Source organism: Globicephala melas, chromosome 9, assembly GCF_963455315.2.
Source record: "Globicephala melas chromosome 9, mGloMel1.2, whole genome shotgun sequence".
In the NCBI taxonomy this organism is placed as follows: domain Eukaryota; kingdom Metazoa; phylum Chordata; class Mammalia; order Artiodactyla; family Delphinidae; genus Globicephala; species Globicephala melas.
In genome coordinates this window covers 81,785,172-81,811,517 of record NC_083322.1, presented here as the reverse complement: position 1 = coordinate 81,811,517, position 26,346 = coordinate 81,785,172, and the positions used below count along the sequence as shown (strand labels likewise).

At 34.8% G+C, this 26,346-nt stretch overlaps 1 protein-coding gene across 2 annotated transcripts in view; it reads right to left on the bottom strand.

The window, feature by feature from the left end:
* The window catches only part of SEMA3C (semaphorin 3C), a 186,026-nt gene that overhangs the window by 2,860 nt on the left and 156,820 nt on the right, over nt 1–26,346 (bottom strand). The window contains exons 13-18 of one of the 2 annotated variants that reach the window (XM_070046305.1): nt 25,914–26,002; nt 22,892–22,933; nt 19,419–19,576; nt 18,809–18,886; nt 5,878–5,945; nt 3,638–3,768 (exon numbers count right to left, since the gene is read on the bottom strand). In XM_070046305.1, coding sequence (XP_069902406.1) covers nt 3,638–3,768; nt 5,878–5,945; nt 18,809–18,886; nt 19,419–19,576; nt 22,892–22,933; nt 25,914–26,002 — 566 coding nt within the window. The remainder of the gene's footprint in view (nt 1–3,637; nt 3,769–5,877; nt 5,946–18,808; nt 18,887–19,418; nt 19,577–22,891; nt 22,934–25,913; nt 26,003–26,346) is intronic. The other variant, XM_030834271.2, reaches the window with a different exon arrangement.

Below are 26,346 nucleotides of genomic sequence, written 5' to 3'. Positions count from 1 at the left end.
TGTTAACTTCCTTCTTAGTGGACACAGATTTTTGGTAAGTTCCATTGCCTTTTTTTTTTTTTTTTTTGCTCAGAAACTCTAGTCTCAGCGGTACTGAATCTATTAAAGAGAGGGTGAAGTTATCACTCATATTGCCCAAAATAGCTTAAAGTGCATTCCCTTTGTATAGAAGTAGTTTCTCCACATATAAGCCAGAGTTTGGGATGTTTCTGGAATGTAAATCACAGTCAACATATATAAATGAAATTCACAGATAGTTTAAAATGTCTATTTTATCCTATAGTTCTTGCCTTTTATTGTAACAAAAATACTCACTTATTGAGTAAAAACATGAAGCCACAATTAAAGAGTTGAATTTTGCCTTTTTTTCAATGAATGAATGAATATTCCCTAAACTAAAAATTTTATAAGCAGAGGAAGCATTTTGAACATTATCAAGGGCTTTTTCCTATTATCTAACACAAAGAATGACTAAAAATAAGCTGGAACTCATTATCTTGTAAGTACTCCAAGTGGTTTTACTTTCCAAGGAAAAGTAATAAGAAGCTATGAGGTGAATATTTAATTACTTTACAGGCTTATACTGGAAAAAATATCATTTTCTAGATATAAACTAAACGCTGAAATCCATTTCCTTACAGTTCCCGCTATAGTATTGTCAATGAACACATAAAAACCTAAGTGGTAAGTAGTTCCTTCACATGTATACTCAGGAATGCTCTTTCATTGAGGGAAGAAAGAAATTTGACCCAAAGAAAAATAAGGGAAGGCAAAATATAGTATTGAAATACAAAAAATAGAACAGAACTAGAAAAGAGAGATTAGGAAAAAGTAAGGACAGAAATATATAAAGCAAAATTTTTTATGTTCATTTAATTTTTAAAGTTTAAATGCACCTTGAAAATAGTTTTAAATAATGTAGAAATGCATTCAAAAATAAAAGAAAAGAAAGCCTTTTCCATTTGTGTGAAATTGGGAAAAATTTTGGAGGCCAATTTGATAATATCTATTAGCATGTATATAATATTCAGTGCAGACATTTTATTTCTAGGAATTTATATAGAAGATATACTCATACAAGTATGCAGATATTCATTTACATGATGTTTTTGATAAGAGGAAAAACAAGAAATAATGTAACCAGTAGATAGCTTCAGAAAACTTAAGGTATGTTCATACAGTGGAATACTATGCAGCCAAGAAAAATAAGGCAGTTCCACATGTACTGATATGGTGTGTGTGTGTGTGTGTGTGTGTGTTTCTGTGTGTCTGTGTGTATGTATCAGAGAGACAGAGACAGAGAAAGAGAGAGAGGAAAATAGGAAGATTATGGAGACTATTTGGAGGAATATATAATTCTTAGCAGCCTTTGATGTGGAGAAGAGGAGGGCTTTTAGTTTTCACTTATGCTATTCAATATGAACTATTTGCATTTTTCTCTGCATGCTTTTTTTTTTACCATTTGTCTTACTTTTCAAAATAAAAGTTCAATATTTGCACACCATTAATATGAGAAATATGTGTATGTTTGCCTAAACTACTAAGGAAGAATTAAGATAAATTTAATTAAATCTTAATAGTTTATTCAACTAAAGTGAGACTGAGTGGAATTGTGATCTACTTGAATTCTGGACAGAACAGATTTTCGTAATTACATTAGAGTTAATTTTTTCATAGTCTTAAATTATGGCATTCTTCTGTTTTTTGAGATTGGAAGAAAAATCAATATAGTCATATTTGAGTCTCCACATTCTTGAACCTTCTGAAATAGAACATTAGAAATACCATAAAAGTGATAAAATTTATGATCCATTCCCTTTTAAATTTCATTTGATAATTCCTGTGACATCTATTCAAGACTGTATATATTCATTTATTTCAATTTTACATAATAGAAATTACATTCACTCATTATATATTATTCCACTGGACTTTCTACTGAATAAAAGAAAAGCATGTTATCTATGTTAGGTAAGCCCCCGTTTGAGTTTTGGATTTCCAATTCACATACACACATACAGACTTTCTCTGGAAGGATGGTTCATGTCCACATGTCATGTTCTAATCTAAGAATTCCATTTCTGTATGATAATCATCATAGTACTTTATGAATTTTACCCCAGATTACTTTGCAAGGCAATTATTCTTATGCTCTATATCCATTCAAAATAATTTTAAATTAATTAGACTACAGACAATTCAAGACTAATTTGATGACAGATTTGATAGCAAAGAAAATAGGTCTCAAACAATAATTTTTTATGAATGAAAAAACTAAAAAAAAAAATTTAATATCATGGAAATCTGGGGCAAGAAGGGGCCCTGAAGTGCATGGAGCTCATCTTTGATAGTTATGTCTCATCTTATGCAAGTGTTCATCAGCCTATGGTTTAATATTCCAGTGACAGGGGACACAAAATTTCCTAAACAGCTCATAACATCTTTGGATAGGCAGGTCTGAGAATTGGGAAGTATTTTCTCATAAAGAGCCAACATCTGTTTCAGTAATTTTGATGCAATGCCTGTATTCTATATCTTGGGATTGTATCCATTCTACATAGCCCTCATTAATCTAATATGTAGTATGAAAACTGCCTACAATAGAACACACACAAATGCAGAAGGCTCTATTTTCTCTTTGCTACATCAGACTTTATGATGTACTGTTAGTACCACTGCAGGCTAGGCTACTTTAACGGTTTATATATACATATATATTTTTCTTCTTATCCTTTCATTTGTCAGGACAATGTGATATCAATATTATGGAATTCATTATTTATAATATTTCACTCTATGCTGTTTTACAATGTTTTCCTTTTTTTTTTTTTTTTTTTTTTGCGGTACGCGGGCCTCTCACTGTTGTGGCCTCTCCCATTGCGGAGCACAGGCTTCAGATGCGCAGGCTCAGCGGCCATGCTCACGGGCCCAGCCGCTCCGCAGCATGTGAGATCCTCCCGGACCGGGACACGAACCCGTGTACCCTGCATCGACAGGTGGACTCTCAACCACTGTGCCACCAGGGAAGCCCTACAATGTTTTCCTTTTAAAGCAGCTCTTTACAATCAGTGAAAGGTTAATAATATAAGTGTCCTTTTATTTGAAAATCGAGGTTTTTATTACATATCAGTAAATAAAGGCAATGGTCTCATACACAGTGATTCCACATATTACCTAACAAAACCCCAGGAGTTATGAATAATAAAGCAATGGAAACAGATTACCACACAGCAGAAAAATGCTCTTTACCATTTTCTGCTGAGGAAAATTGAACTTTTTTAAAAGCCCCTTTTATCTTGTGAATCACACAAAGCTGTTGTATGAGAACTTAGCTTCTGGATTTGCACCCATCTTGTTTCTTTTACAAATGCTACCTCACATCAATACCCCCATCTGAGTGCACAAGCTCTTGTTTTAATCACTGTGTTATCGAGGTGAGCAGGAAGAAAGGATTTCTAATTAATCCGTCAACTCTGTGGACAAAGCATTTTAAAGAAGGTGGCACTTGTCATCCCAGAGACATTAAAGGATGTTCATATGTCTTTCCTTTTCCATTTGATCTGAACCTCACTGAGGGATGGTGATTTAATGCTCTTTCCAAAGCCCTGACTGATTGCTGCTCTGCTGAGTTACTTACCTCTTTCCTTCTGTCCTCGTCTTTCTGTAACAACCACTTGATAGATGCCTGTGGAGACTTAGGGACACACTCAAGGAAAGTGGTGTTATTTTTTACTCCATACTGAACAATTTCAGCTGCATTTCTATATGCTGAAGAGCAAAAATAAAAGGAGAGAGGATGACAATGGAATTCTATTATTTGAATGTTTGTTTCTCTATAAAATTGTGAGCGACTATGGCAAACTCCAAAGGCAGTCTTAATCATTTAACAAGCAGACTATTATACATTGTTTGCCTGGTTTGTTTAACCTAAAGGGAAGGAGAGAAAGATATAAGAGAATCAGTGTTTATTCAAGAATTACTTTACACGAAGGAATACACTTAATATCATCTTGAACATTTAATTATTATAACATCTTTGTGAATTAAATTTTCTCAGCTTTTCATAGCTGAACAAATTGAGGCTGTGAGTTATGAGGAAACATATCCTAGTTAAAGAATCAGTAAGTGCCAGGCAATACTGAAGCCAAGTTCATCCCACCCTTAAACTCCATACTCAGTGTGGTATAGATTAAATTCGGAAAGGCAGAAAAGGCAGAAAGCAAGGTGTGGCCACAGTGGGATGTAATGGTTGAGAAAACGATCTTTGAAATCAGATTTTAGCCGAGGTAAAATCTTGACTTTATCACTACTGGCTGTGTAACCTTAGAGAAGTTATTTAATATCTCTGTGCTTCAGTTTTACTTGGTTCTAAAACAGACATTTTCAGACATTCTTTACTGAAATTCTTAGGAAGAGTATTTAGTATAATCATGTGGTAGCTTAGACATGGGCAGAATTCTCATTCATAAAGTGGGAATAGGAATAGACCTTACTTAAGAATAATTTCTTGAGCACGGAAATAATCCATGAAAAAGCACTTAGCTCAGGTTTTGACACAAAGTCAACATCGCTGTTTGTTCATCATTACCTCCGCTGCAAATACTCTTACCACTATGACTGACACTCGGATTTATAAAATACTCAGCAAACAGAGAAATAGTAACCTGGCTTTATTCCCTCAATTAGATGTATGGAACAATTAAGCAAAACGTGTCTCAATTTTCTTCTTGTAGTTAGTGTAGTTAGTGACAAGAATTTCATTCTTTAAATAAAAACAAAAATGCCCAGACTCAAAAAGATTAGCAACAGGAATCTCAGTGTAAACAGTTAACAACAGTACCTCTGTAGCACCTTGGTGAGCCTGGAGGAAGGTCCCTCTGTTGGTGGGGTGGAGGTGGAGGGAGGGGGTCAGTGGGAAAAGTATAATTACATAATATCTCCATGTCAGGATGGGAAGAAAGGAATTAGATTAATTGTAAGATACAAGGCAGGACTGCCAGAAGTAAATGGAATGGTTGTAAACTGTAAAACCAAGGCACTAAAGTACACCCATGTTCAGAGCAGGATAATTCATAATAGCCAACTTTTGGAAGCAGTGCAAGTGTTCATTGATGGATGAGTGGGTAAACAAAATGCGATATATATTATACATACAATGGATTATGTTTTCACCTTAAACAGGAAAAAAATATTCTGACACATGTTACAACATGAATGAAACCTGAAGAAGACATTAGGCTAAGTGAAATAAGCCATTTACAAAAGGACAAATATTGTATGATTCCACTTATATGAGATATCTAGAGTATTCAGATTCATAGAGACAGAAATTAGAACAGTGGTTGCCAGAAGCTGGGGAAGGGGGAATAGGGAGTTAGTGTTTAATGGTTATGGAGTTTAACTTCGGGATGATGAAAAAGTTGTGGTGTTGGTTGCACAACATTGTGAATGTACTTAATGCCACGGAACTGTACACTGTAAAATGGTTAAAATAGTAAATTTCATTATGTAATTTAACACAGTAAAAAACAAAAAACCAAGATGTTATATTTTCTTCAGTGGTAAACAAAAAAATAAGTAAATTTTTTTCTTCAGAAAGAAAATAATGTCTAAGAAAATCCATAATTACTATCTTTGTGAAAGACTTACCTACTAACATATCCAAAGTATCTGTGTTCCCGGACTTTTGTTTTACAAAATTCTTAGTATACATTACAAATAATATTTAATTTTTAATTACCATATATGAATATCACTAATTTTTTATAGTGAATCTTTCTTTAAAATGACATACTTGAATCTATTACAAGGTTTCCCTTACTGAAATGTGATACTGAGCACTGTTAGTCTTTACCAAGTCTGACCACTTTTAATTACCTTTCAGATTAAATCCTCTGCATTGAGTCAATGGATTTCCATGTCTCACATCTTGTCGTCGGCTCCTCCTATAAAGCACAGAAGTATATACAAGTGACTTAGAATTAACATCGCCAATTATACCACATTTAAAAGACTTCAGTTTAAATTTTGCAATCTTCTGATTGCCTAAGCTTTCATAAAGAAAGGTGGTCTGATTATCTGCATTTTTTTGTTCAATGCTTCAAATACAGTGTGGGTACTTAACCTTGTTTTCAATATGAATTAATTCAGACTCTCCCCATCTACCACTTGTGATAGATGAACCTCCTATTATGTGTACATCCTGGGTAAATGCTAGATTCCAAGTTAATATTGTAAATTTTTATTTTAGAGACATTCATAGAAAATTTTCTAAGATGATAACTCCAAAGTATAAACTCACTAGCATCTTCCTCCTTATAATTTTTTCTTAAATAAGTACAATTCTCTTACAAAAGTCAATGCTTTCAAACCATTTCCAGAGATACTAAAAAGTTTCCAGAACAAGAGATACAGAGAACATGGATTTTTAGTATAAAGCTAAGCAAAAATTTTCATTTACTAGAATAAGAATTTTCCTTCACGTTTTTATTTTGAAAAATTTCAAGACTACAGAAAAGTGGATATATGAATACAATGAATGATGGTATACCTAGACTAATAAATCGTGTTTTGCCATATTAATTTTTTCTCTCATATGCAAGTATATGTCATGTATATACTGTGTATGCACATATATGACAATCTTTGGAAAATAAGTTGCAGACATGATAATTTTACACCCTTAAATGTATGTGTCTTCTAAGAATAAGTAATTTCCGTACATAAGAACAATATCATTATTATACTAAAGATATCAATATTTATTTAATAATACTATATAATACACATTTTATATTAAAATTTCACTACTTGTCCCCAAAACATCCCTTATGAAGTTTTTAAAGTTTATTCAGGATCCAATCAAGGTTCACTCAGGGTATTTAGTTTTTACATATCACCAACTTAAGCATTTCAAAAATTTAGTTACATCCTTTGTAAGTTGGTCATTATTTAAATTAAAGTTACTTGCAAACTATTTAATTTCTTGTCTTAGATTCACTTACATATTAGCTTCAATTGTATTACATAGTGCAACAAATCAAAATAGAGCAACTGAAATTCTCTTAGCAATGAATCATGGACATGAACATGGTTATAAGAGAGAAGAAAGGCAACACTCTTCGAACATTGGGAGTACAGGGGTAGATCAGTTGTTTATTATCAGTGCTGAAAATTATATATGGATAAGCATATCACTTAATTGGGTTAGTTAAGTCTCTTAATATTTTTAACCTTAATGATAAATTAAAATATTCAGTAAGAAGAAGGGAAATATTAAAATCACACTGGGTTTATAAAATTTGCAAAGCAAAATGAACCTCAAAGTCAATGATAATGAAAAAAATTATTTTAAGGTTACAGCAAATAGTTAATAGTTTAAATAATCAAGGGATTATATACATCTATTTATGAAAATATGAGTACAATTTTTGTGTCATTTAAGTATTGTTTCTCCCAAAAAGCCACATGATGCTTATTCAATTGTATATTTCTTTACAATCACACACACACAAACTAGTGGAAGTCACTCTTGTCTCAGAAATTAAGATTAATACTGTATTTTAGAATAGATCCTATGTCAGGTTTTTACTGCATTGTATTTGCTATATTTTGAAGTTACAGCATTATTTACTACCAGCTAACTTGTGAGCGTATATTATATGAGAACCATATGACAGTTCTTATGGCTGAACTGGTCATTTTCAGCCATCTAGACAAGCAATATCACTCACAATGGTTAAACTTATTGTCCTGTGATCAGCACTGTGTTACGGTTTACTCAAGTACATGAACCTCCAAGCTGGGCGATCTGAATTTGCAGTATCACATAGCTTCCAGACATTCAAATACCATTCAAATACCATTGTTATGGCTTGGCTTAAATGATGAAAACAACAAGGCAGCCATCTGAGCTTTCTATATGTGTCGATTCCCTTTCAGGCATTTGTATAGCATTGTGAAAGCATGAGGGTAGACAGTCATATTATATTGCATTTAGGATTGGGGATTTGGCTCAAGTTGCCAATGTTTCTGCCATTATAGTCTATTCTTTTGGATAAACAATGAAATCATCCACTTCTTGTGTAAAAAAGCAGATATTTACTTTAAGGGTGAACTGATTATCTTGTCTTAAAGTTTCCAACTTCATGTCTGAATCCATAATAAATAACATTTGAGATTAAATTGTAATATTTGATACAGATGCACAAATAAAGGTAGTTGAGGGTGAAGAGGAAAAATGCTTATGTTGTTTACTATGAAAAAACTTTTTTTAAAAAAGAGAAACTACCGAGCCAATGATACTTAACAACTCTTATTATGTCAAAATATAACCTCCATTGACTTCCAAGTGTAACTGTACTTCTTTGTTTCCATACAAAGAACATGTTTTTGTTTTTCATTCCTATGAATTCCTCTACATGATCCTTGTGTTCCAGTTAGATAGTGCAATCGAAATAAAACCAGGTAAGTTAACACTATTAAAGAAAATGAAAAATACTCCAAATGATCATTTTCATATTACTATTTAATCTCTAAAGAAAACAAATGCTACATATGGGAATTTTACAAACAGCAGCAAACATGTTTTGTATTCACTATAACTGTATGCTTAAAAAAGTTTGGGAATAATTTGGAGAATTTAAATAGTATAGATAGTTTTTTGTTGTTGTTGTTTGTTTTGCGGTACTCGGGCCTCTCACTGTTATGGCCTCTCCCGTTGTGGAGCACAGGCTCCAGATGCACAGGCTCAGCAGCCATGGCTCACAGGCCTAGCCACTCCGCGGCACGTGGGATCTTCCCAGACCGGGGCACGAACCCGTGTCCCCTGCATCGGCAGGCGGACTCTCAACCACTGCACCACCAGGGAAGCCCATATAGATAGTTTTAATGAAACTCCCAGTATGCTAGCCAAAGACAGGTAAGCGTAGGCCAAGGAATACCTTATATATGTGTGTATATGTACACACACACACACACACAAGTCAAAACCACAATAAGATATCACCTCACACCTATTAGAATGGATATATATATATGTGTGTGTATATATATATATATACAGTATTTTTTTGGATCTCTGTGATAGAATTAAGACACTGCTAGAGGTATCAAGATAGCTCCTTAAATCCTTAGTTTCTTTTTCAGCCCATGATACATGTTTTTTTTCCCATCTGTACTTGAAAAACTGTGGTATAATTGACATATAACATTATATTAGTTTCAGGTGTACAGTTTCATATTTATATATATTGCAAAATGATCACCACAGTAAGTCTAGTTAACATCTGTCACTTTACATAGTCAATTACAAAAGGGTTTTTTTTTCCTATGATGAGGACTTTTAAGATCTACTCTCCTAGCAACTTTCAAATATGCACTACAGTATTATTAAGCAGTCACCATGCTTTACCTTACATACCCATGACAATTATTTTGTAACTGGAAGTCTGTACCTTCTGACCCCCTTTTGCCCATTTTTCCCACCACCACCACCCCTACCTCTGGCAACCACAAATCTGTTCTCTGTATCTATGAGCTCGCTTTTGTTGTTGTTTTTAAAATTCCACATAAAAGTGAGATCACACAGTATTTGTCTTTCTCTGTCTGACTTATTTTCCTTAGCATAATGCCCTCAAGGTCCAACCATGTTGTCAGAAATGGCAAGATTCCATCATTTTTTATGGCTGAAGAGTATTCCATTGTGTGTGTGTATGTAAGTATGTACCTATCAATCTATCTATCTATCTACCATATCTTCTTTATTCATTCATGCACTGATGGACACTTGGGTTGTTTTCATGTGTTTGCTATTGAAAATAATGTTGCAATAAACATGTGGGAGCATATATCTTTTTGAATTAGTGTTTTTGTTTTCTTTGGATAAGTACCCACAAGTGGAATTGTTGGATTGCATGGTAGTTCTATTTTTATTTTTTTCGGGAACCTATACACTTTGCCACAGTGGGTGCACCAATTTACATTCACATCAACAGTTCACAAGGGTTCCCTTTCTTCCACATCCACGGTAACAGTCGTTATTTTTTGACTTTTTGATGATAGCCATTCTAACAGGTATGAGGTGATAACTCACTGTGGTTTTTGATTTGCATTTCTCTAATGATTAGTGATTCTGAACATCTTTTCATGTGCCCCTTGTTTATCTGTATGTCTTCTTGGAAAATGTCTGTTCAGATCTTCTGACCATTTTTAATCAAATTATTTGTATTTTTGCTATTGAGTGGTATGAATTCTTTATACTTTTTTTTAATAGATCTTTATTGGAGTATAATTGCTTCACAATACTGTGTTAGTTTCTGTTGCACAACAAAGCGAATCAGCCATATGCATACACATGTCCCCATATCCCCTCCCTCTTGAGGCTCCCACCCCTCTTCCCTATCCCACCCCCTCTAGGTCATTGCAAACCACTGAGCCGATCTCCTTGTGCTATGCTGCTGCTTCCCATCAGCCAACTATTTCACATTCGGTAGTGTATATATGTTGATGCTACTCTCACGTCGCCCCAGCTTCACCCTCTGACCCCATGTCCTTAAGTCCATTTTCTATATCTACCTCTTTATTTCTGCCCTGAAACTAGGTTCGTCAGTACCATTTTTTTTTTTTTTTTAGATTCCACATATATACGTTAACATAAGGTATTTGTTTTTCTCTTTCTGACTTGCTTCACTCTATATGACAGACTCTAGGTCCATCCACCTCACTACAAATAATTCAATTTCATTTCTTTTTATGGCTGAGTAATATTCCATTGTATATATGTGCCACATCTCCTTATCCATTCATCTGTGGATGGACATGTAGGTTGCTTCCATGTCCTGGCTATTGTAAATAGTGCTGCAATGAACATTGTGGTACATGTCTCTTTTTGAATTATGGTTTTCTCAGGGTATATGCTCAGTAGTGGGATTGCTGGGTCATATGGTGGTTCTATTTTTATTATTTTAAGGAACCCCCATACTGTTCTCCATAGTGGCTGTATCAGTTTACATTCCCACCAGCAGTGCAGGAGGGTTCCCTTTTCTCTACACCCTCTGCAGCATTTGTTGTTTGTAGATTTTCTGATGATGCCCATTCTAACCAGTGTGAGGTGATACCTCATTGTAGTTTTGATTTGCACTTCTCTAATAATTAGTGATGTTGAACATCGTTCCATGTGCCTCTTGGCCATCTGTACGTCTTCCTTGGAGAAATGTCTATTTAGGTCTTCCGCCAATTTTTTAACTGGATTGTTTGTTTTTTGATATTGAGCTCCATGAGCTGTTTGTATATTTTGGAGACTACTCGTTTGTCTGTTGTTTCATTTGCAAATATTTTCTCCCATTCTGAGGGTTCTCTTTTTGTCTTGTTTATAGTTTCCTTTGCTGTGCAAAAGCTTTTAAGTTTCATTAGGTCCCATTTGTTTATTTTTGTTTTTATTTCCATTACTCTAGGAGGTGTGTCAAAAAAGATCTTGCTGTGGTTTATGTCAAAGAGTGTTTTTCCTATGTTTTCCCTAAGAGTTTTATAGTATCTGGTCTTACATTTAAGTCTTTAATCCATTTTGAGTTTATTATTGTGTATGGTGTTAGGGAGTGTTCTAATTTCATTCTTTTACATGTAGCTTTCCAGTTTCCCCAGCACCACTTATTGAAGAGACTGTCTTTTCTCCATTGTATATCCTTGCCTCCTTTGTCATAGACTAGTTGACCATAGGTACATGGGTTTATCTCTGGGCTTTCTATCTTGTTCCATTGATCTATGTTTCTGTTTTTGTGCCAGTACCATACTGTCTTGATTGCTGTAGCTTCGTGGTATAGTTTGAAGTCAGGGAGCCTGATTCCTCCAACTCCCTTTTTCTTTCTCAAGATTGCTTTGGCTATTCAGGGTCTTTTCTATTTCCATACAAATTGTAAAAATTTTTGTTCTAATTCTGTGAAGAATGCCATTGGTAGTTCAATAGGGATTGCATTGAATCTGTAGATTGCTTTGGATAGTACAGTCATTTTCATAAAATTGATTCTTCCAATCCAAGAACATGGTATATTTCTCCATTTGTTTTTGTCATCTTTGATTTCTTTCTTCAGTGTTTTACTGTTTTCTGAGTACAAGTCTTTTGCCTCCTTAGGCAGTTTATTCCTAGGTATTTTATTCTTTTTGTTGCAATGATGAATGGGATTGTTTCCTTACTTTCTCTTTCTGATTTTTCATTGTTGGTGTGTAAGAATGCCAGAGATTTCTGTGCATTAATTTTGTATCCTGCAACCTTAGCAGATTCATGATTAGTTCTAGTAGTTTTCTGGTGGCATCTTTAGGATTTTCTATGTATAGTATCATGTCATCAGCAAACAGTAACAGGTTTACTTCTTCTTTTCCAATTTGTATTCCTTTTATTTCTTTTTCTTCTCTGATTGCTGTGGCTGGGACTTCCAAAACTATGTTGAATAAGAGTGGTGAGAGTGGACACCCTTATCTCATACCTGATCTTAGTGGAAATGCTTTCAATTTTTCACCATTGAGTATGATGTTTGCTGTGGGTTTGTCATATATGGCCTTTATTATGTTGAGGTAGGTTCCCTCTATGCCCATTTTCTGGAGAGCATTTATCATAAATGATGTTGAATTGTGTCAAAAGCTTTTACTGCATCTATTGAGATGATCATATGGTTTTTATTCCTTAATTTGTTAATGTGGTGTATCACATTGATTGATTTGCGTATATTGATGAATCCTTGCATCCCTGTGATAAATCCCACTTGATCATGGTGTATGATCCGTTTAATGTGTTATTGGATTCTGTTTTCTAGTATTGTGTCCAGGATTTTTGCATCTATGTTCATCAGTGATATTGGTCTATAATTTTCTTTTTTTGTGATATCTTTTTCTGGTTTTGTATCAGGGTGATGGTGGCTTCATAGAATGAATTTGGGAGTGTTTCTCCCTCTGCAATTTTTTGGAAGAGTTTGAGAAGGTTAGGTGTTAGCTCTTCTCTAAAAGTTTGATAGATTTCTCCTGTGAAGCCATCTGGTCCTGGACTTTTGTTTGTTGGAAGATTTTTAATTATGGTTTCAATTTCATTACTTGTGATAGTTCTTTTTATATTTTCTTATTCTTCCTGGTTCAGTCTTGGAAAATTGTACCTTTCCAAGAATTTGTCCATTTCCTTGTGGTTGTCCATTTTATTGGCATATAGTTGTTTGTAGTAGTCTCTATAATCCTTTGTATTTCTGCAGTGTCAGTTGTGATTTCTCCTTTTTCACTTCTATTTTTATTGACTTACTTCCTCTCCATTTTTTTCTTGATGAGTCTAGCTAAGGGTTTATCAATTTTGTTTATCTTCTCAGAGAACCAACTTTTAGTTTTATTGATCTTTGCTATTGTTTTCTTCATTTCTGTTTCATTTATTTCTGATCTGATCTTTATGATTTCTTTCCTTCTACTGACTTTAGGTTTTCTTTGTTCTTCTTTCTCTAGTTGTTTTAAGTGTAAGGTTAGATTGTTTATTTGAGATTTTTCTTGTTTCTTGAGGTGAGATTGTATTGCTATAAACTTCTCTCTTAGAACTGCTTTTGCTGTGGCCCATAGGTTTTGGGTTGTCGTGTTTTCATTATCATTTGTTTCTATGTATTTTTTTATTTCTTCTTTGATTTCTTCAGTGATCTCTCGGTTATTTAGTAGCGCACTGTTTAGCCTCCATGTATTTGTGTTCTTTACATTTTTTTCCTGTAATTGATTTCCAATCTCATAGCATTGTGGTCAGAAAAGATGCTCGATATGATTTCAATTTTCTTAAATTTTCCAAGTCTTGATTTGAGACCCAAGATATGATCTATCCTGGACAATGTTCTATGTGCACTTGAGAAGAAAGTGTATTCTGCCACTTTTGGGTGGAATGTTCTATAAATATCAGCTAGATCTATCTGGTCTATTGTGTCATTTAAAGCTTGTATTTCCTTATTTATTTTCTGTTTGGATGATCTGTCCATTGGTGTAAGTGGGGTGTTAAAGTCCCTTACTATTATTGTGTTACTGTTGATTTCTCCTTTCATGGTTGTTAAGCATTTGCCTTAAGTATTGAGGTGCTCCTATGTTGGGTGCATAAACATTTATAATTGTTATATCTTCTTCTTGGATTGATCCTTTGATCATTATGTAGTGTCCCTCCTTATCTCTTGTAACAGTCTTTATTGTAAAGTATATTTTATCTGATATGAGTATTGCTACTCCAGCTTTCTCTTGATTTCCATTTTCATGGAATATCTTTTTCCATCTCTTCACTTTCAGTCTGTATATGTCCCTAGGTCTGAAGTGGGTCTCTTGTAGACAGCATATATATAGGTCATGTTTTTGTATCCTTTCAGCCAGTCTGTGTCTTTTGGTTGGGTCATTTAATCCATTTACATTCAAGGTTATTATTGATACATATGTTCCTATGACCATTTTCTTAATTGTTTTGGGTTTGTTTTTGTGGGTCTTTTTCTTTTCTTGTGTTTCCTGCTCAGAGAAGTTTCTTTAGCATTTGTTCTAAAGCTGGTTTCATGGTGCTGAATTCTCTTAGCTTTTGCTTTCTGAAAAGCTTTTCACTTCTGCATCGAATCTGAAGGAGATCCTTTCTGGGTAGAGTAATCTTGATTGTAGGTTTTTCTCTTTCATCACTTTAAGTATATCCTGCCACTCCCTTCTGTCCTGCAGAGTTTCCGCTGAAAAATGAGCTGATAACTTTATGGGGATTCCTTTGTATGTTGTTTTTTTGTTTTTTCCTTGCTGCTTTTAATATTTTTTCTTTGAATTTAATTTTTGTTGGTTTGATTAATATGTGTCTTGGTGTATCTTTCCTAGGGTTTATCCTGTATGGGAGTCTCTGTGCTTCCTGGACTTGGGTGACTATTACCTTTCCCATGTTAGGGAAGTTTTCAACTATAATCTCTTCAAATATTTTCTCAGACCCTTTCTTTTTTTTTTTCTTCTTCTGGGACCCTTATAATTTGAATGTTGGTGTGTTTAGTGCTGTCCTGGAGGTCTCTGAGATTGTCTTCAATTCTTTTCATTCTTTTTTCTTTATTCTGCTCCTTGGAAGTTATTTCCACAATTTTGTCTTTCAGCTCACTTATTCGTTCTTCTGCCTCAGTTATTCCGTTATTGATTCCTTCTAGTGCATTTTTCAATTCAGTTATTGTGTTGTTCATCTCTGTTTGTTTGTTCTTTAGTTCTTCTAGATCTTTGTTAAACATTGCTTATATTTTCTCAATCCGTGCCTCCATTCTATTTCTGAGATTCTGGATCATCTTTACTATCATTACTCTGAATTCTTTTTCAGGTAGATTGCCTATTTCCTCTTCATTTATTTGGTCTTGTAGGTTTTTACCTTGCTCCTTCATTTGTGACATATATTTTTGCTGTGTCATTTTTTTTTTTTTTTATGAGTGGGATTGTGTTCCTATCTTACTGGTTCTTTGGCCTGAGGCTTCCAACACTGGAGTTTTTCGGCTATTGGGTAGAGCTGGGTCTTGGTGCTGAGACAAGGAACTCTGCGAGACCTCACTCTGATGAATATTCCCTAGGATCTGAGGTTCTCTGTTAGTCCAGTTGTTCGGACTCAGAGCTCGCACTGCAGGAGCTTTGGCCCAACCCTGGGTTTGTGAACCAAGATCCCGCAAAACACCTGGGGTGGCAAAAAAAAAAAAAAAAAAAAAAGAATAATAGCAAAGTAAAAAATAAAATTAGACTAGGAAACTAACAGATATGTTAGGAAGAATATAAAAGTAAAAATGTAGATGAATCAACAACTGGAAGGTACATTAGTACCACAATAGTAAAAAAGAGGAGGAGGGAAAAGAAAAAAAATGGGGGGGGGGGGGAAGGCCTTGGCTGTGGAAGGCAGGGCCTAAGCAAGGGTGAGGTTTGGGCGGTGGGTGGGGCCAAACCTCGCCCTTGCTTAGGCCCTGCCTTCCACAGCCAAGGCTGGAAAAGTCCCTGGGGGCTGTGGGGGTGTGGGGCTTAGGCTCAATGGAACAGAAGGGGCCCAGGTGTGCCCTCCACCCCTGTTCTCAGAGGGCGGGGGACCTCACCTGGGATCCCAGCAGGCTTCTTGGGCATGAGTGGGCAGGGAAATGCCGTCCTCTCGTCTCCTGCTCCTCTGGTCTGGGAGGGCCCCTCCTGCCTGCCTCTCCTGATCTCCTTGGCCTCAGGGGCACAGATCCTATCTGGCTTCCACTTCTTCTATCCCCTCAGTCCCCCTACGTCCTGCTGGTTCACTTTGGGGTTCCTCCCATCTCCTTCAGCATCAGAGTCCCCCACCAGTGGCCAGCAGGTACCCTAGTTGTGGGGAGACACTAACTCTGCATCTTCACACACGGCCATCTTGACTCCGCCTCCTCTTTATACATTTTGGATAATAACTCCTTATAGGATATATGTTTTGCAAATATTTTCTCCCATTCAGAAGCTTGCCTTTTCATTTTGTTGATGGATTTCTTTGCTGTGCAGAAGCATTTTAGTTTGATATAGTCCCACTTGTTTATTCTTGCTTTCATTACTTTTGCTTTTGGAGTCAGATCCAAGAACTAATCACCAAGACATATCAATGAGCTTACTACCTACATTTTCTTTCAGGAGTTTTGTGGTTTCACGTCTTATGTTTAAGTCTTCAGTTCATTTTGAGTAAATATTTGGGTGTGGTGTACGAGAGTAGTCTAGTTTCATTCTTTTGCATGTGGCTGTCCAGTTTTCTCAATACTATTTATTGAAGCACCTGTCCATTCCACACTGTATATTTTTGGCTCCTTGGTTGTAAATTAATTGAGTATATATGCTTGGGTTTGTTTCTGGGCTCTCGTCTCTTCCCTTGATCTATGTGCCTGTTTTTATGCCAATGCCATACTGTTCTGATTACTCTAGCTTTGTAGTATAGTCCAAAGTCAGGGAGCATGATTCAATCAGCTTTTTCTTCTTCCTCAAGATTCCTGTGGATATTCAGGGTCTTTTGTGGTTCCATACAAACTTTAGGATTGCGTGTTCTATTTCTGTGAAAAATGTCATTGGAATTTTGATAGGGGTTACCTTTAATCTGTAGACTTTGAAATTATCCAGGCCACTTTTCCCTACTCCAGATTCATATTTCTAATTGCCTACACAACATCTCCACTTGAATATCTCATAGGCAGCATTAACTTAACATTATCTTTCTCTCCACAAACCTGCTCCTTCCACAGTCTTCTCTTTCTCAGGAAATGACATGTACATACTTCTGATGCTCAGTTCTGAAAACTTGCTCATTTTTGAGTCCTCTATTTCTCTAACATCCCTACATGTAATATGTCAGCAGATTCTGTGAACCCTTGAACCCTATCCAGAATCAGACCACTTTTGGCTACCTCCACTTCTATCATCCCTTTGCAAGCCAACATTGTATCTCACTTGGATCATTAGTTAGTAGCCTAACTGTCTTGCAGCTTCTATTTCTTCTTTCCCACATCTTCTTCCCATCTCAAGACTTCAATCACAGCCAAACCCAACCAGACGATCTTTTTAAACCAAAAGTCAAATAATATCACTCCTGAGCACAAAAACTCTCAGCAGTTTCCCATTTAACTCTAAATAAAGGACCTTCAGTGATTTACTAAGTCCTACGTCATTTGGCATTCTGATCCCTTTTCTTCCTACCCTTTTTTTTTCTCCCTACCCTTTTTTTTTTCTCATTCCAGTATTGCCCCATTAGTCTTGGTGTTGTTTTTTGGACAATCCTGGCACACTTAAGCTTTAAGGATTTCTGGCCCCTCTCTCCGAAATGCTGTTCTCCCGAATAATGGTGGTATCACCTCATGGTATCATTCATCATCACATTCAAGCCTTTGTTCAAATATACCTTCAGTAAGGCCTCCCCTGCCCACCCATTTAACAATGCAATCCCCTGCTTCCACATGCCCTATCTCCTTTCCCTGCTCTTATAAAAGTTATAGGTCTTATCATTATTTGATATACTGGGGGGTTTCTTTCTTTATTTGTTAATTGTCTGTATTCCCCCTCTAGAACTTATTATCCCTAAGGCAGAGATTTTTGTCCTTTTGTTGTTAGTTTTTTTCCTGTTATATGCCTAGCTCTAGAATATTGCCTGGCAAATAATTGTTTCATGATACAAATTTATTGAAGTAATAGATAAAAAGATCAGAATAATCTTGATATGCAGAAGTGCTAGGGTTGTTTTAATCTGTCAAGTCCTTTAAGGCCTATATCTTTTTTGTTGTTGTTTGTTAGTTTTGTGGTATGCGGGCCTCTCACTGTTGTGGCCTCTCCCATTGAGGAGCACAGGCTCCGGATGTGCAGGCTCAGCAGCCATGGCTCACGGGCCCAGCTGCTCCGTGGCATGTGGGATCTTCCCGGACCGGGGCATGAACCCGTGTCCCCTGCATCGGCAGGCGGACTCTCAACCACTGCACCACCAGGGAAGCCCAGGCCTATATTTTTAACAAAGAATAAAGGAGGTATAAAACACCATCACCCCAGTGATTTTACTTGAAATATCACTGGTGCTCAAGGCTGGTCCTATTTGCTCTCTCCTGATGACCTGTGTTTTATAGGTTTTCCTCCTGTCACCTATTATGACCCATATCAAATTTTGACTGAAAATAGCTGTGACCTTGGTTAAACCTAAATTCTGCTTATTCTTTGTTCTATAATTTCACTACTGGTGTTTCCTTCCAACTTGGTGCAAGTTGGTTCAGAGTTTCCTGCCTAAGTCTTCTCTTGGATAAAAGGCACTATGCCTCAGACTGCCTTAACCTCTTAATCTAACCAGCAGTCATGCACTCACCATTCTAAGGGGTAAAGCATGGTCATCAAGGTTTTGAAAGTGTTCATGGTACCCATTCTGGAGCGATGCTCCTGTTGCCTGAAGTAGGACAAGCATTTGATTACAGGGGAATTAAGCGGCCAGGGAAATCCTAGGAAAGTTAGATTTAAGGATATCTGAAGCATATAAAACAAAAAAGATAAAAATTAGGTAATGTGAGAGTTAAATGCTGCTTGAAATATTTGAGGTGCGGATTGTGTTGCAGAGGAATGTTAAAAGGAGAAAGGAATTTTTCCAAAGTACTGCATTCTAATATGTCTGTGAGAATCTCAAGTTATAAAGCAGGGCCATTTTCTGTTTTGTTGTTGCTGTTTTTTTTAATATGTTAATCGCAAACTCCTAATTTATCTCCTCCCAACCCCCACCCCTCTGTCTCCCTTGGTAACCATAAGTTTGTTTTCTATGAATGGCCATTTTCTTTATTCAAAGACTACATATGGTGCTAAACTTAGCTACTACTTTTAGTATCATTTTACAGAGTACTGCAATAGAACTGATTTTAATAATGTGGAGCATTGCTTAATTGTCTGATGATGTCAATTTTGATTTTCAGCTGAATATTAATACTCACCGTTTCCCGGTTGGATAGAACCTAGAGCAAGCATGGCCATCCCAGGCGCAGTAAGGGTCTCTTGCCAGGCAGCAGTCAGCACAGGCTGTACCGTAGATGTGGCAGCGATGCAGAGATACTTGGGAAAGTCCTTCATTGGAGCTCACATACAACTGTTGCTATTAGAAGAATGATGGTGATTTATTTCAGATGTGGAAGTTAAAAGTGGACTTCCAGCAGGAACACAATATAATATATGCCCACAAACCCTTGGATTCATTTTGAAATAGACTAAAAACAAGAAGCAAAGTACAGAAGGGTATAAAGCCAAAATAAATAGAATTTTCCTACGTTAATATGCCTATAACATTACCACTTTCCTGTTTAAAAAAAAAGTTCAGAGCACCATGTAGAATGGTAATGTATTTTAGACATTGGGATTCATTGTTCTCTCAGATTTGAGCTAATGTATTACAGATTTAAATTATGATGTTTGCCTTTTTTCTTTGAAAGCTGTCTCTTGGCAAAGCACAAGGCAGCTTTCTTATTCTTCAAGTCTGGCAAACCATTACCTTGTAAATTTGAAAAAGTAGAGTCTAAAATAAAGGGCACTTTTATGTTTAGAAAAAATAGATGGTAAATATTAGATAAAAATATTAGATTAAAAAAAATTTCACATGCCTTTGAAAGTGACTTATTACTGAGAGCAATTTTAAAATTATTTAGAAGACTGTAAGTATTTATATTTAGACATGTTTTAAACTTTCTGTATGATCTCAAGATCTTCAGCAGCCTAAGTCATAAATAAAGATTTCATCTTCCTTCATTTGTACAGTGGCAAGAGCTTATTATGATATTTCTCCAACTCTTTTAGCTGTGCATAAAGCCGTTCTCAGGAGTTGAAGGGATGTTTCTAATTCACAGTCCTTATTTTACAAAGGACTGATAATATGTAATTCAAGTTAACACAGAATTTCTAAGCTGGAACTTGAATACATGCACATGTGCACACACATGTGTGTGTGTCTGTATGTATATAAATTTAGAAATTATATATAAATTTAAATATTATATACAAATTATATATAAAAATATTTAAAAATTATATATAAATTTAAAAATTATATGTAGATTTAAAATTAAATCAGTGAGGGCACCATTGGTCTATCAGGTTCTGGAGGCACATCTCTGAGATTCAGATCCCAGCTACCACAAATTTGCTGGTTAACTTTTCTGAATCTCAGCTTCCTCTTTGGTAAGACTGAGACAATATAGCACTTACTCCATAGATTTTATGTAAGAACTAAATATAAGGGCTAACTCCACATAAAATGCTTAGAATAGTTTCTGGCACCTAAACGCTTAATGAATATTAAGCAATAGTATTAGTAAACTACCAATGAACAAGCTAGCAATTTATACATTTTCAATTCTAATTAATCATTTGAATCACATCTCAGCCTAGCACGTGTAATATAAAATAATTATTTTATTCAGATCAATGAATTTTTCAGAAAATAGGCTGAAAATCACTGATCCCCATTTGAGACATTCAAGCTATAAGAAAACAACTGCATGTTTTGACGATAATCATTTCTCTAGAAATATTTGAAATAAATGTTCATTGAGTACATTAATAAATAATACAGTGAATGCATCAACCTCATTAAAATATTTCAAGGAAACTTGTTTATTTGAGGAAAGGATACAGGTAATTCAATTCTAGAAATTATCTTTTTTATTAATCTATTTTCTGCTATATGGAATACAAGGATAAATTAGAGAATAAAGGAGCATAAAATGAAAACTAAAATTTTTAGTTTGAGCATTAGAGAAGGTACTAAATTCGTGGAATTTAAATATATATAAAATACCATTGGCAATTTGTAGTTCTTTCACACTGAAAAAATAATGCAATACATAGTTGTGTAAGTGAATTCTCCCCCAAATCAAACAATTACCTTGCCCTGAATCTGATTGCTTTAATTAAACATTTTAAATTACCTACAACATAAGATGTTGAAACAAATTTAATACTCAGTCTTTCCAGTGTATGTTTGTGCTGTACACTGCAATTTAATGGAATGGATTGTGTATTACAAGTTCACCAGTTGAATTATGAGCTGAAACCTATAATTGTATACTGTACTATTATGTCACACAAATGGCTTTGTGTCCATTTTGAATCTTGCTCTGATACTTTCTCCTTCCATTAAACTACTGTAAACAAAAGGATTCCATGCTGACTTCAAAGACAATTCTGACTTGGGATCAGCTCCCTAGGACACTGGGGAAAATGACAAATGGCTTCTGGTTACTTGGGAAAATGTTTGTTATGCACCATACAAACATTTTTACAGATGAGATCTTTAGCTCCCTTGTACCCTATTTATTTTTCTTCATAAAATTTAGTCAAGTGAAAAGAGTACGAGACTAACTGTGGAATACTTCTTTATCTGTAACAGACCAAATATGGTGAAGAACACTAAAGTTATATCATCAGTTATGCCAACACATAAAACCTTTATTCCATATTCCAAGAAAAATAAGTCTTAGGCTCTTACAAACAGCAGTTACCGAAGACCCACTTTGTTTTAGGTCATTTATATAAGTTAACTCATTTGTGAGAAAGCATTACCTTGCAGAGGCAGAAATTTAGGTCAGTGAAGTAAAATAATTTGTTTATAATTTAAGGTCACGTTGGGGTTCAAATGCATGTCAGTCCCATTCTGAAGCCTACCCCATTTTTGACTATACTGCTCTGCCCCTTAGAACTTTTGTTTTAGAGATAGCAACTTTGGAGTCTGGAGAGGTGCATGTTTTGCACATGTAGAGATTGGAATTGGGCTTTTCCTCTCCATGATCATTGTGTATTTGCATGTGAAGGCACAAATTAGAAGATCAAACATTTCTGATAATCATAGTAAAACATTTATTCCCCAGATCCTGAACCCTGATATGGCTTAGATTTGAGACATTCAGATTTTTTAAATGACATGTAAACCCTATAAAATAGCACTTCCTTAGAAATAAGCATAAAAGAATATACTGCATATTTCAAACATGTGACAGCAACAGGAACTCAAAAGAGGATTGATTACTCATTCCAAGTCCCTGAGAAGGTTCGTGATGCTACAGTAGCCCAAACATTATGCTAAATTCTTCCTTCAGAAAGATTATTTTTATTTTGGTTGGCTTCATACACTGTAATATTTGAGAATAGAGGATATACAAATGTTGGAATATCTTGCTGCATATATATATATATAAATATATATATATATTCTACTCTGATGAACTTCTGTACAAAAATAAGCCTATTTTGTCTTCCACTAAAGCTAAATTCCATATCAAAATTAAGTGTGTGGTATACTATGAACAGTATTAATTATTTTGCTAATAGTAAAATTAAATTTTCAGAAATTATAAAATACATTCTTCCACAATAGTAAAATTTTTATATACAAAGAAAATAAAAATGGGGTTGTTTTTACCTTTTTGGATGAAATTTTCATTGTTGTTACAGGAGCATGATTCTAAAAAAGTTAGAAAAACATTGTTAGTTGCTCAAATAATCCTTAAAACAGATTTTACATTCAAAAACTTTTCTTGTTTCTGTTAAAATTCAAGAAATCATCATTTCTCTCTATACGCACATATAGTTTCAAAGTTTAGCAGTAATTGTCTATAAAGTACATTTCCTCTGTTTGGAATAAGGACAGATTTGTTACACAAATATAGGCCTAAACTAAAAAATGTGGCAATTATAACACATCTATCAATATAGTCATTAGAAAAAAATGAAAATTTGAGAAATTTCAGAGAATTGAAAAAACTGTATCTTGGAATATTGAACACAGCGCATAACTCAGGATTGGATCTGGGTACATGGGGTGGGGGGCTGTGGAATGGTACCCCTCCTCAACACAGCACTTTGCATAAGATACTATTGTTCAGCTGCCAAATGTTGCTATGCCAAGAAGTATTTGCCTGAGCCATACTTATTCTCTTTGTTGAATACAAAGAAATATTGTTAGGTAAGGTCCTCTTTTGATAAATGTGAATTAGTGAAAGAACCTAAGAGTTATCTGAAATAGTCATCCTTTCTGAAAGTTCCTCTATTCTTAACTTTACTTCTTAAACATTATTAGTTCCTTTTAAAAATTAAAAATTAAACTCATGATAACCTGATAAAGATGTGTGAAGTTTTATTTGAATAAGTCAAGTGGCAACACACTGTCAAAGTCAACTGTGCCCATAATTATTTCACTTTCCGGAGTTGTGTGTTCCTACAAACATTTTAAAAAGAAAATGGTGATATCTTTAAATACTCAGTTGCAACAGATCATGACATTCATTCAGAAATATACACACATACAAAACAAGTTTTGCAATTTATATCCACCTAGGCAACTACTAATAGTTGTACCTCCAATTCAAATTAAGTTTAGGGAAGTTGGACATATTTTCAGAAAATATTCTGAACAGAGGATTAAAAAATATATTATGGTTCTGCGCTCTTTAAAAACAAAGTGCCTGGTTTTTACATTGAGTTTCATGCAGTATATCAGTGTAACACTTAGCTAAGGAATTTATTTCAGTTTAAATGTATTATTTCCTCAAGTGCCCATCACAGTATATCATACACACCCAATTATTTTCACCTCACCTCAGAAAATGTGACACAAACACCACGCTGAAGAGAGTAACTGTATTTGGTAACTGTTTCTCTCAATTTAGCCATATCAATCACTGGCAAACGCATCCAGAAGGAAGCTCAAACTTCTTTAGTCTCTCTTGGGTTGATGTCCCGCAACATGCATTTTGACTGACTCCATTTTTCCACTGAGAGTTTATTCTTTATGATATAACACCAGCATAACTCATAAGTAGTTAGCACATGATCAGAATAACTCTCATTTCTACGACCTTTCCATAGAACATATGTAAAACTCAATTAATGTTTCCTTATTATCAAACTCACTTAATTAATGTTTGTGTCAAACTCACTTAATTAATGTTTCCTTATTATCAAAAAAATATATTTCAGAATTAAAAATGGAGTGCTGCAATACGGCCTTTTTGCTATTTTCAAGAAAACTACTGAATAAGGTACTTTATATTATTTTGGCCATCCAAGTTGTCCCTATTGAATTGAATGAGAAGAAATATATTATATATATATTATACATAAAATGCAGTTTTGGTTAATCCAATGAAACAATCAATTTCTTTACAAAGCAAGGCATAGAAAAGGCACTTAAATGCACATAGTTAATATTTTATGAGCATAATTTTAATGCACTAACCACAAGGAACCTTATGCCAAAGTTAGTCTAGCATTAAAAATTGTAACCTTAATAACATATTGGGAAATTGCCAGAATTCCTCAGTTTCTGTATTTGATTTGATTTTTAAAATAGTTCTTCATATTTAAAATGTATTAGTAAAATCTAATATCATTGTATCTTGATCGCTTATGTGCTTATAAATCCAATATTTTTAGTGACTGGGGGAATATATATTAAGTTAATACATTCTGAGTCCACTCAACAAAGCAAGGCAACTTACTGGACTAGCAATAGGCTGCTCCCAGGGGCTTTGAAGTGCTATTTTTACTCCAGTATAGGCTGACTCTGGTCTTTTGGTGTCCGTGGCCATTGTTTCTTAATTGGTTTAGTTGGAAATAGAAGTTTGCTGTAGGATTGATTCCATACCAAAGTTTCTTTGAAATCCTCTGGCTGTGCTTTACCCATCTTTCCAAATCAGGTAGGAGGGACCACTTAAATTGCAATGACCTATACTTTAAGGAGAGAAGGATTTGCAGGACATAATGTACCAGCTCTCCAGGCTCACAGACACATAAAGAATTGGCACTCTGCCCTCAGTAGGTTACATCTTACAGGACTGAATTTTCTTCTATGTGCCTTTTTTTTGTTGTGTTTTCTTTTTCTTTTTATCCCAAATTCAAGGACAAAGAGAGTAATACAATGCAATCTCAATTTCAGACAGAACATGAAGTTTTAAGAGACAACATTTGTTTTATTTAACTAGAGTGACATTTGAGTTGAAAGCAATAAAATAAGAGAAAACAGCAGTTTTTCTTGAAGTTACTGGCTAAAAAAATATGAGAAAGTTTATCTAACAATCAATAATGTGGAAGAATTTGGGTCTCGGTGGCTTGTGAAGCAAATGATAAAAGCCCTTTCATGGCAAATCTTCTGGACCTTGACCACAAGAACTCATTTTTTAAAAATAATGATGACCACAATTCTTCAAGTTGTGATGATAGCTAAAAAACTAATTCTTTTATGCTAAGATAACTTAAAATGTTAAAAATTACTTCAGAAGCATATTTGTTATTTCTCATTTTATCTGGTGTTTCCTACCCTCAAAAATTTATAACATTCATTTATTTGATCTTTTATCAATTTTTTTCCCTCCCCAAGTGATTGTAAGATTAAAGAGTTGCATTTATCATGCGTGTGCTGGGGCTAATAGAATAGATGTTCAAACCTTAAAGACTTCCAACTCCTCCAGAATGAGCTCACCGCTGGCAGAGCTGTTAGAAGGAAGAACAACAACCTTCTGCACAGTACCTCGATCTAAATCAGAGAAAGAAACAATGAGATGTAGGAAACAAAGATATTTAGACATAAGACTACTACTGGCTTAGAATTTAGAATATTGTTTATGTAAATACTTAGTCATCAAAAAAGAGATTACATACATTGAGCTATTACCATTTTCTGATTTCATTATAAATCTCATGTGTTTAAATTGAGATTATGTAAAATTCAAAAGGAATTAATAGGAACATCTTATATTTTGCACATATTTGGTATAGTCATAATTATGAGAGAAGAAAGGAATGTCCAAATGTCTTATGAAGTTCAAAATTCTGTTTCTGAACCAAGTGTGTATTCTTGAAATAGTAATACATAACTTT